The sequence below is a fragment of the Cervus canadensis genome, chromosome 25, assembly GCF_019320065.1.
Source record: "Cervus canadensis isolate Bull #8, Minnesota chromosome 25, ASM1932006v1, whole genome shotgun sequence".
NCBI classification, from domain to species: Eukaryota; Metazoa; Chordata; class Mammalia; order Artiodactyla; family Cervidae; genus Cervus; species Cervus canadensis.
Window position 1 is genome coordinate 51838858 of NC_057410.1, and position 12870 is coordinate 51851727.

A 12870-nucleotide genomic window follows, 5' to 3' on the forward strand; every position below is an offset into this window, starting at 1 on the left:
TATAAAAACAATCTAAAGTCTTTCAACAGATAAATAGGTTAAGAAAATGTTATGTATGTATGTATATATATGTATATATATATATATATATATATAATTAAATTTTATTCAGTAATAAAAAGAAGGCAATTCTACCATTTTTGACAACATGGATTAACCTGAAGGTCATTATGCTAAGTAAAATAAGTCAGAGAAAGACAAATATTAATACATATGTTATGTGTTAAGTATATATAAAATCTAAAAAAAAAAAAAGCCAATTTCATAGAAACAGAGAATAGAATGGTGGTTTCCAAGGACTAGGGGAATGGGTAAATGGGATGATATAAGTCAAACTACAAATTTTCACTTACAAGAAGAATAAATTCTAATACTCTAATATATAGCACTGTGACCACAGTTAATAGTACAATGTTATATACTTGAAAGTTGCAGAGATAGATCTTAGGCATTCTCACTTCCCACTTCCCAAAAATGTTAGGTGAGGTGACATATGTGTTAATTATCTTGATCTTGGTAATTACTTCAAAATATATATGTATATCAAGTCATCACATTGAATACTTTAATTATACACCATTACATTTATCAGCTATTTCTCAAAAAAAATTAAAAATAAAGATACATGGCTAGAGGCAAATAAGCCAGTGCCTTTCTGATGATGGTCCTGAGCGTCCTGGCTCAGTGTGCTCATGATCACATTTGTAAATTGATAAGCCTTCACACCAAAATGTAGAGAGGTAAAATAATAATCATTGTGAATTCTTTCTTTCCTACTGTTTTCAGTCAGCCTTCTTGATTAAATTCAAAATTACTCAAATATATGAAATCTGGAATAAATGTGAACTTACATGTAAAAGCACATCTATTAACATATTTAATCAAAATAATATTTTCCTAATATTATCATACAGAATTAAAATTGGTATTTACAAATAGCCTTTTGGAATTGGTAGTTAGGTGGGAAAAAAACTAGACATGTCTCCAAATTTGCCTCAAGCTAAGTTAATAAGTTTTCTACATTATATTTTAGGAATCAGTATAGTTGAATGAATCAAATTTGCAAAAGCTAGCCAAAAATATCATATATAAAAATTAATATACACTTTATTTAATTTGTAAAATAAATACATTAACACTACATAATTTAAATATGGTTATACACTTTCACTTAGCTTTATAAAGTATCAAAAATATCCTTTTTGAGCCAATGCAATGATCAGTGACTTCAAAAAGATATTTTCTAACACAACTGGCATCTTTACATATTATAGCAAACAATATTAACTACTAACAATTAACTGTTAATTAATAGTTAATTAACTATTAACTATTAACAATTAATGATCATTGGCATAGTCATTTCCTGGATGTAAAACCAAATATTCAAATTAGTGCACCAAAGAAATCTGATGAATCATTATTTGATCTCTAGTCATAAAGAGAATAACTTGTTTTTCAGAAAGAATATCAGCAACTTATTTTCAAACTTAAACATTATTAAATCAATAAAGCATATAGAAATCCCAATAAATGCAATCCAATTTACACAAAAGACAAAGTAAATTTTAAAACTATTTTAACAAGTATTAAGTGGCTGTTAAGTTTTTAACAGGCTTCCCTTGTGGCTCAGCTGGTAAAGAATCCACCTGCAAAGTAGGAGACCTGGGTTTAGTCCCTGGGTTGGGAAGATCCCCTGGAGAAGGAAAAGGCTACCCACTCCAGTATTCTGGCCTGGAGAATTCCATGAACTGTACAGTCCATTGGATCACAACAAGTCAGACACGACTGAGTGACTTTCACTTCCACTTCAAGTGTTTAACACTGAGACGTAGGTGCTTATGTTAAAATTAGAAAAACTAAAGGATAGAGATATAAGGAAAAATTCTAATACAAGTAACAATGGAAAAAAATCATAATATATCTTATTTCTACAGATGTCTAGTCATTGGTCCAAAATCTTTGCCATTCAAAAGCTATTCTTTAGGATTTCATTTATTATGCTTATTATCCAGGAAACATGGTTAATTTCCCAAATCAACCTTAAATAATGTTTATAAAATACATATGTCATGTCACTGCCTATACCCATTTGTAGCAGCCAATCAAAAAGTATTAGGGGCACAGGTGGGAAATAATTTGTCACTACATAGGTCAGCTGTCTTATTAATAACAATAAAACCTGACATTTACATAATGCCATCTGTACAGCAGCTTCATATCAAGACTTCAAGCATTTATCTCATTAATACTTCCAATATTTCTATGCATTATTTGGCAAACATTTTACTGGTTTATAAAGCAAAACCCTAACTCATAAAATGACATGAACCTAGTGACTATATTTTCTCACAATCCATTTCTATCCGCCAAAGCGAAGAGAAAAATATATATCTAGCATGAAAGAATTTGGCCAGGAGAGTGAAATACCCAATTGGCAATTGGGTCTTATCTATTCCCACCTTTTTATATGCGATCCAGTCAAACACCCTGTCAATATCTGTTGCCCGTAGCACTTCCTGTGATACTGGATGGGAACTGGCTAAGCCGTCAAGCAGCATCACTTCATGCAGAACATCCGTCAGAAACCTCTGTTTTTCCTGCAATACAGGAGGTGGAACATCACAGGTGATTCATGGTTATGACAGAATATGGGTGACAATATGAACTGAATGCGTGTTGCTGAACTGATGGCGCTCATCAGCCTACTAGATAAGACTTAACTATAAAGAGAAACCAATACATAAAATGTCCCTTAAGTCACTCTAAAATAAAAGTGGCTGATTTGAGCACAACGTGAAACAAAACCAACGAGCTACAATAGGCCCTAAATAGATAGAAACAATGGGCTCTGTGTTTTAACAGTGGTTAAAGCAAATTTGGAGAGTGGGTACATAAATGAAACTGACTCAGCTTGCTTATGGGTTTCCCTGGTGGCTCAGATGGTAAAGAATTGGCCCACCGTGAGAGAGACCTGGGTTCAAGCCCTGGGTTGGGAAGATCCCCTGGAGGAGGGCAAGGCAACCCACTCCAATATTCCCGCCTGGAGAATCCCATGGACAGAGGAGCCTGGTGGGCTACAGTCGATGGGGTCGCAAAGAGTCAGACACGACTGAGTGACTAAGCACACACGGCATGTTTATATGTTCTGCAAGGTCAAATCTAAAATTCCAGCCCCAAATAACCTTTCTAAAGTTAATTCAATACAAGAATAATAGCTAAATCTCAGAATTCCAGTACTATTTGTTATTTCTAGTCCATTCAACAACACATTCTCTTTCTGTTCCTTACCTCCATTCTCTCTGTCTCACTTATTCTCTCTCTAATACACATATGCATACACTTATTTTCTCAAAGAACTTCAGGAGACCACCACAAATAATGAGGCGAGGCATTATTGACAACAAACTGTAATATCTCGGGATGTGATACGTGAATTCAGGAAGTAGAGAGCAATAGGCATTAACAATTCATTACCATAAAAGTTGTGAAAGCAGACAAAAAATCGTGAGACTTCTGTGCATTGATGAGACATTAGTATCTGCTCTAATAAAAGCTGACTTGTTATGTTAGAAATTGAAAAAAAAAGAAAAGAAAAAGTGCTTCTCTGTTGTTTTTGCTTTAAGAAGTCTGCTTTAAAGAAACAGCTTGGGTTCTGTTAACAAAAATGCTGGCAGTTATCAGCCTGCCTAGCCTACTGCCTTCATTGAGGGAGGAGGAGAGAAAAAGAAGTTGCAAGAGATAACAAGAGCTAAATAGCCCCTGGATAGTTGGGACCTGAGGAGTATCATTACAGAGATTAAAGATTGCAGCGCTTTTAATTGCTCTAGCTAATTCTGAACTCATTCCTACAGCCTCCAAATTTTGGGCCAGCAGATAAATTGCTTTATTTCTGAGTGAGCTGTAATTTCAAGCTGAGACTACACCAATTCTGGATTTTAAAAATTGGAAATGGAGAATAAATATACTAAGAAAAGAATGGTTAACTAAGCATATGTATGTATATTAATTTAAATCTGGCTTTAAAAACATTTTTGCTCATCATCACTTGCTCAATAATTTAGTATGTTTAATCAATTTAACTAGTCATCCAAGTATCACTGTAAGGTTTATTTTCTAATAGCTTATTTTTATAGCTGTGGACTTTATATTTAATTTCTTTGGTCCTTATTTTTCATCCAAGAATTTCACATCAGTGCTCCATCAAAAAGGGCTGTGTTGCAGTGACTGAACCAAAAGTCACTCTGAGTCTCAGAAAGATACTTCAGACCCTAAGAGACTACAATAAAAAATACAAACTTATAATGAATTAAGTGACAAGTATTACACAAAATAATACTGTATTCCTTCTTAAATTGAGTTCCTAATTCAAGATGAATTGAGGAGAGTGAAATTGGACCTTGTGATTTAAAAATTTTAATTAAAAAACTGGCATTTACATTGCCCATTTTAAGTCCACAGAAAGCAAACACAAAATCTCAGACAAATGGCCTAGATTTAGAGGATAAGAGAAATTCATTTCCAAAACAAGAATTTTAAGTAGATAGGCAATCTTGTTACTCATTTAATTTTAAAATGCACATTAAAGCTATTTGATACTGGAATTAATGAGGAATTATGGAATATATAATGATACTTCAACTTGACAACTGAACATATTTATTTATAAAAACCACCAACTGAAGATGTGATGTCCATTCTGAAGATCAAATAATACTCAACTTTTCAAATAATAATTATTTGCTCCATTACATCACTCAAACATCTGATCAAAAATCACAGTGCAAAATGAAAACCTTAACAGAATGATTTATTTTAACCTTAGTTTTTAACATTTAGAAACAACAAATACATATTAGTCAATATCAAAATTTAGCAAACATAACTTGGCTTGCTGGAAATGACATTTTGTTAAATGGTATAAACAATCATGTAATTATAAAAATGAAATCTAAGATAACTTTCAAAAATGGAGATCCAACCAGTCCATCCTAAAGGAAGTCAGTCCTGAATATTCATTGGAAAGACAGATGCTGAATACTTTGCTCCAATACTCCAGTACTCCAAGATTGATGCTCCAATACTTTGGCCACCTGATGTGAAGAACTGATTCATTTGAAAAGACCCTGACACTGGGAAAGATTGAGGGCAGGAGGAGAAGGGGGTGACAGAGGATAAGATGGTTGGATGGCATCACCGACTTGATGGACATGAGTTTGAGCAAACTCTCGGAGTTGGTGATGGACAGGGAGCCCTGGGATGCTGCAGTCCGTGGGGTCACAAAGAGTCGGACACAACTGAGTGACTGAACTGAACTGAACTGAATTGAAACTATACTTATATATTTATATAATAATAATGATATATTACTTCATGCTTCTGGAAAAAAAGAAAAACAAGTCTTTGGTCAGTGTAGCTGAAAAAAGGAGGGTTTAAATTGAGCAGTGTTGCGTCATTAGCAAAAAATTCATCTCTACATTTTTGGAGAGAATGATACTGTCTGACTGAGAAAGGGGGCATTAAAAGAGATTAAGATTTTAAACTTAGTTTATTTAATCTGGAATCAAGATTTCATCCGGAATCAAGAGTGCCAGGAGAAATATCCATAACCTCAGATATGCAGATGACACCACCCTTATGACAGAAAGCGAAGAAGAACTGAAGAGCCTCTTAATGAAAATGAAAGAGGAGTGAAAAAAGTTGGCTTAAAACTCAACATTCAGAAAACTAAGACCACGGCATCCAGTTCCATCATTTCATGGCAAATAGACAGGGAAACAAGGGAAACAGTGACAGACTTTATTTTGGGGGGTTCCAAAATCACTGCAGATGATGACTGCAGCCATGAAATTATAAGACACTTGCTCCTTGGAAGAAAAGTTATGACCAACCTTGACAGCATATTAAAAAGCAGAGACATTACTTTGCCAACAAAGTCCGTCTAGTCAAAGCTATGGTTTTTCCAGTAGTCATGTATGGATGTGAGATTTGGACTATAAAGAAAGCTGAGCACCAAAGAATTGATGCTTTTGAACTGTGGTGTTGGAGAAGACTCTTGAGAGTCCCTTGGACTGCAAGGAGATCCAACCAGTCCATCCTAAAGGAGATCAGTCCTGAATATTCACTGGAAGGATTGATGCTAAACCTGAAACTCCGATACTTTGGCCACCTGATGCAAAGAACTGACTCATTAGACAAGATCCTGATGCTGGGAAAAACTGAAGTCAGGAGGAGAAGGGGAAAACAGAGGATGAGATGGTTGGACGGCATCACTGACTCCATGGACATGAGTCTGAGCAAGCTCTGGGAGTTGGTGATGGACAGGGAGGCCTGGTGTGCTGCAGTTCATGGGGTCTCAAAGGGTCGGACACAGCTGAGCAGATGAACTGAACTGAAAAGAGATCAAAAGAGAGAGAAGGAAAAAAAGGAAAAAAAATCCTAGCAAAAGACATTCACAAAGCTCAGAAGAGAGAATAACTTAAATTGAGGGGAAAAAAGGAAAATTCTAACCAGAGGCAAATGCAATTTAACAAAACTAGAAAGAGTTTCCAAGAGAGAGGTGCTATTTTTTTTAATAAAAGATCCATGTCACTATAAAATAAGAAATATTTTTACTTTGTCAGTCCCTGGCAAGGGCCCTCCCTCCTTCTCCTCCTTATCAATGACAAAAACAGCTACAGCAAAAATTACTAACAACAGTCAATTGCTAACAGTTTATGTGAGACTGTGAAAGTTTAAAAATAAAGCAAAAGAAATCCTGGGTCTTACGTGAAATAAAAGAACAAACAAAAGTTAGCCACAGTGAATGAAATAACAGTTTTATCTCATAGACTAGAAATGCTAAAAAATTTTGAGACAAAAACACAGTAAAGTATAATTACTGATGGAAAGCTTAATGGAGGATGTAGAAGTGAATATGATCCTTGAAGTAACTTTAAAGCTGTGTGCATGTGAGTGTGTTTGTGTGCAGGGAAAAATATATTCAAGGTGTATAGTCAATAGTTTTTATTTTACTCGATATTTTAAGGACACTGTGACAGCCCATTCTACAACTTTTAAAATGCAGAACAATAGGTAAAATGGAGAACTTTAAAATCTGTTAACAAGAAGTTTATTGTTAGCAGTAACAATAAATCCTACCATTCTGATACAGACACTCAGAGAGGTTACATGCATGCCTAAACTTAAGCAGTCCCAATAATACTGAATATGTGTATCAATTTGTGCTGAACTATTTTCAAAAATACATTGCGTTTGAATTTTTGGAGAACGGTGTAAAAGCCTTTTCAGAAAAGTAAAATGTGAATGAATGCCCGGAGTTGAGAATAACACATGGAAAAGAAGGTCACTATTATTTTATTCATACATTCATTTAAAAAATATGTTAAATTCCTACACAACGCCAGATACTGAACTGTGTTTTGGGAATAAATATATGACTAACATCTCATCCTCAACCTTAAAGAACTCAAGACCAGAAGAGAAAATACAAGAGAAAGATAAACAGCTAACTGCATTATAGTAAGATGGGTGTTATAAAACATGAAGTATGAAATGATTCATTAGTTCAGAAAAGGCTTCACAGAGGAGGTGACATTAAAGTGGGCTATTGAAGGATGAAAGTCTACTCAGATGAATGGTGAAAGCAACTTAAAAGGGCAAATCCAGGCAGAGGAAACATGGGGGGAAAAAAGCCAGTCTGTTTCAATCTTAAGTTATCAGGTTGAAGGTTTGGTCTTAATAGGCAGTAGCAGATATAGTGACATAATAAAAGCAGTGTCTCAGGAAAATTAACTTATCTGAGGTATACAGAGTAGCTGATATATGCAGAAATGAGAGGCAGGAATTGGTTATTGTACTAAGGGATATGTGATGATGTACTAGAGCAGGTGTTACTGAAGAACTTTTGAATCTGAGAGAGACTGTGAATGAATGATCAAGTGACACTGATGCCTTGGTCCCTAGGGTTAAAGAGGAAGTCCTAGCAAATAACTATATGGAATGATTTGTTGGAGTTTTAAAAGATTTTAGATTGACAGAATTTTTTTAAAAGGTAGGGGGCATGCGACTGACAGAAATGGAGGAGTGGAGAAAGTGTGGTTTGGAGGGCAAGTTAAAAAGATCAGTTTCAGACATGCTGCAAGGAATGTGACAGCGAACTTTTAGAAAGCAATGTGCCACAGGCAACTCAAAGTAAAAGCCCAGGTCTAAGATACTGGGCAAGTCCTAGACAACTTTTGGCAATAAATAGCAATATGTATAAAAAAATGTAACTAAAGTCTCAGAAAGAACCAACTCTTTTAAAAAAATTTTTCTTACAATACTAACATTTCATATACTGGTATTTAGTAGTATATGTGGAGCAAATTATTAAGAATTCTTATCACAGACACACTTGAAAAATTAGTTCCTTGATATCCCCAAATCAAGGCTTCTGCCTGAACATGTCAAGATCTGAATATGCCTGATCTAGTCATAGTCATGGTGATGGCGGGAAAAGAGAAAGTACAGTTGGAATGGAGGGCTGTTGGCAAGTTCCTTTGAAGAAAGGGTGGCTAATTTTAGTGAAGAGCAATACCAGACAGACATTTTGACTCGTCATCAGAAGAGAAAGAAAACAACTAATCAAATAATCTGATTTGAAATCAAAGAAAGTCAGCTATATCAAAATAGACAAAGAGATGAGAGCCAATTCAAGTAGTGAGGTACTTATAGGCAAAAAAGTGGGAAAAAATTCTCCAGGCAGACATGGGTTACATCAGAACAGTCACAAGGACTCAATTTTATTTTTTAATTTAATCTTTATTAAAATAATTTTAATGCTTATTTTTTAAATGATTTGAAATGTTGTGTGAGTTTCTGCCGTACACAAAGTGAATTAGTTACGCATGATCTTTTTTAGGTTTTCTTCCTATATGTGTCATTACAGAGTATTGAGTAGTGTTCCTTGCACTATACAGTAGGTCCTTCCTAGTTATTTATTTTAAATGCAGTAGTATGTATGCGTCAGTCCTAGTCTCCCATTTTATCCCCCCCTTCCTCCTGGTAGCCATAAGTTCATTTTCTCTCTATGACTCTGTTCTGTGAATAAGTTTATTTGTTTAGATTTTTTAGATTTCACATATCTAGGAGGAGAGATCTGAAATAAATGGCTCTTTCAGTATTCCTGAGAGAAAAGACAGGAACACTGCTAGAAAGCTGATGACAGAGTCCTATACTAGAAAAAAAAAATCTGCCATTCACTTAACTGTCTGACCACAAGCAAGGTACTCAGTCTTTTCAGACCTCAGCACACTCATTTGTAAACATGTGTGGTTGTGAAGATTGAGTAAGATAATTTGTTCTACAAATATTTGTTGAGCACCTGCTATATCCCATGTGGTATACTCGGTTCTGAGCATAAAAAGAAAGACATGAATCCAACTTCGGAGATTTTATACTAGTAGAATGAGAGACAAAGATGAAGACAAATATTAATAACACCTGCTATATAGACAAATAGAAATAGGTTCAGATTATGATGTGACCTCATAGGGAAGGCGTCATTTGTTCCGCCTGGAAAAAGGAAGGAAAGCTTCTGAACTGATAGTTTGAGTTGAATCTTTAAGGATGATTGGAGTTTTCTAGAATATAGTAGAAAAGGGCATTTTGGACAGAAAAAAAAAAAACCCTGGTATATGGGAAAAGTCATGGAGATTTGAAACAGCCTGGCCTATTTGGGGGGCTCCAGAGTTCTCTGTGGCAGAAGGCAGGGAGTATGATGGGTAAATGAATAGTGATTAGTACATAGAGACTGACAAGAACAAAATCAAGATCCTCAATGCCAGTTAGGAAACCAGAATTAAGAAGTGACATCATCAGACATATATTTAGAGAGATGACTATGAATACTGGAAGGTGGACTGGAGGGAGGTGCAACTCGAAACAAAAGAGGACAATATTGCACAGTCACTCACAAACAGCGTGAGACACGGGCTTTACCTCTGTGATCACAAAGTATCTACAATTTAGCTCCATCTTGTGATGACCAAGGGTGAACAAACATGGTATTTACTTTCAAATTCCAGAATGTATGAATCAAATACAGATTTAGACATAAATATAGACATAGGCATAGATATTTAGATATGTATGTAGATACACATATAGATAAGCAAATAGATAGAAGTATTTCCTTTTTCAGTGTTTTCATTTGTTTATTTAAAGCAATGTTTTATTCCAGGTTTAATGTTGACAATATCCTCTTGAACATAGATAAAGGTACTTTTCTAATCCATAGTGTCAAATGAACAAGAATATCTGACAAAAATCATTTGAACAATACAATCTAATTCCATTCGTTTTTACTGAGGGTTTTGTATACGCAACCTTCATGTGTTAAGGCTGGAGAAACAAATGCATTTGGGACACAATTCCTAGCTCCAAGCAACTCCCTTTATGATGGGGAAAATAGATACATGTACAACACATTAGTGCTATTTGATGGGTAAAGGATTGGCAGCCAAGCAAAGTACTACGGGAGCAGAGAGTAGAGTGAAAGTTTGGGTGAAAGTGATTTCAGTGTCTGTGAACATGCTGACTCAGTTGCCGCTGATCCATCACAAACAGAAGAAAGAAGCTATGTCATTCATAGTTTGTGTCTTTGGAAATCTATACTACCATAAGATAAACACTTTCAAGACTTCACAGGTTGAACAAAATGCCACATGAGCCATTTCTAATCCGAACTTCCTGCTTACACAAAACTAGAAAACGGGATATACCTAGTAGTGCATATTTTGGCTCTTCACTCCTGTTCTTCATGACTTACTCAAATCAGGACAAATATAAGGATAGGAATGTAATCAAAAATTCAAGTAAGAAAAACAAGCATATTGGAGGAAAATATTCATCAGGTTTTATTTATGTGATATTGTATCTCTGTGACTTTGCAATTAACATCTTTTGTAGACACATAACACAATGTCATATTTGTAAGCATCAGAAATTATGTGGATTTCAAGTGTCTTAAATATTAAAAGATTTTATTCTATAAATTTATATTTCAATATACTTTTATAAAGTTCTAAAATGTCCAAAATTTTTTTAAGATTTACTCGGTTTAAAGTTAGCTAGATAAACTTGTGAAATATTATTCATTATTTAGCTGATTAAAATTAACATTTTGTAGGTATCTAAATTATACAATAAATGAAATAAAACTAAAGATGTAGTGAAAATAAGTGTTGCTTCTATATAATATTCTTTAAAAAAATCAACATTTCAAAATCTCATGTTTAAATACACATGCCTAAGATGTTGATAAACATTTTTATGTGCAGGTTGTTAAAGCAGTCCATTTAAAGTCAAACTTACGTAAACACACATACATTAAATAGACATTTAGTAATAATTTTATAAATAATTACCATTAATACTTATAATGAAACAAGCACTGCACTGAAAATTTTACTTCTGTATTCATTCACATAACTTTTTACAGAAAGTTATACACACACAGAGTTATCTGAGGACATCTCTGTTGTTTAGTCGCTAAGTCGTGTCTGATTCCTTGCAACCCCATGGCTTCCCTGTCTTTCACTATCTCCTGGAGTATGCTCAAACTCATGTCCATTGAGTCAGTGATGCCATCCAAACATCTCATCCTCTGTCACCCCCTTCTCTTCCTGCCCTCAATCTTTCCCGGCATCATGGTCTTTTCTAGTGAGTTGGCTCTTCACATTAGGTGGCCAAAGCATACAATATTATTCTGTAATTTCACATAAGCCTTACAATAAGTAACCAAAATTGTCCTAATGTTCTTATTTCTTTTAACCATTAACCACATTTCATCCACTGCCAAGTGACAAACACTTTAAGATACCTTAGTCAATGCAGTAACTAAAAGAGCAATTAAATCTGTACAAGACTATTTTGGATCACTTTCTAAGGCTCTCATAACCCCAAATAACCCCTTGCACATGTTTTTATGAACTGATATACTCCCAAACATGATTAACATAAAGAAAGTGCCTTAAACTGTGAGTCTCTTCAAAGACTACACCCTTCAGTTGACTTATGTTTCGTTTGTAACATCCAGGCTGAACGTGTCATGTCCCATATTATCCAAGACGTGACACAGTTAAGAGGAAATGCTAAGATGAAACACAAAATGGACTGCATTGTATTCAACCAAATTCTAAACCTTCTGCATACTTAGTCAGGAACCTTTAAGATAGAGCAATATTGACATGGCAGAAGTCACTATCAATTAGTTATTTATGTATTTATTAATTATGATAATCGTGGGTCTTACAGAATAACCTTGAATGTGCTTCAAATAATGTCAATCACAGTAATAATTATGAACAGTTTGTCTAATTACATCGCTCATTCTGATTCTAGCAGCCCCCCAAAAATCACTGTGAACAATCGCCATATGCCGCAGGCTTTTACATAAACCTCTTAAAATGTTCATATCATTTTAGCTTCCCTTTATTTTTTAGGATTCCTTGACTTTTTTTTCCTTCTGTTTTCTTTCAAACACTTACCCAACATAGTTTTACATGTTTTTTAATCTCACTATCCCTTTTATTTATAATTAAATGAATGAGTTCCTATATGATATAAACACTATTACAATCTTTCATAAATTTTGATGTCTTTCATTTCATAAATTTTTGTTAACTTTTGACCAGACTTTTATTATTGATTACCTCACTGATGCTATACTTTGGGTTAAATGTTGAGAAATAATGGTGAAATAAACTTCCTTAACTGATGAAGTGTACTGTTTAGTGGGAGAGATTTAATTCTTGTCCTTTGTTAGTTCACATGAACTCATACTTACTCTTCTACATGTCACTTCAGGATCTTCTGCATAAAGAGGTA

At 34.5% G+C, this 12870-nt stretch overlaps 1 protein-coding gene across 1 annotated transcript in view; it reads right to left on the minus strand.

The window, feature by feature from the left end:
• Positions 1-12870, minus strand: part of TRHDE (thyrotropin releasing hormone degrading enzyme) — a 427468-nt gene that overhangs the window by 169086 nt on the left and 245512 nt on the right. Inside the window, exon 6 of the mRNA XM_043447137.1 lies at positions 2463-2600. Within this exon, the coding sequence (XP_043303072.1) occupies positions 2463-2600 (138 nt within the window). The remainder of the gene's footprint in view (positions 1-2462; positions 2601-12870) is intronic.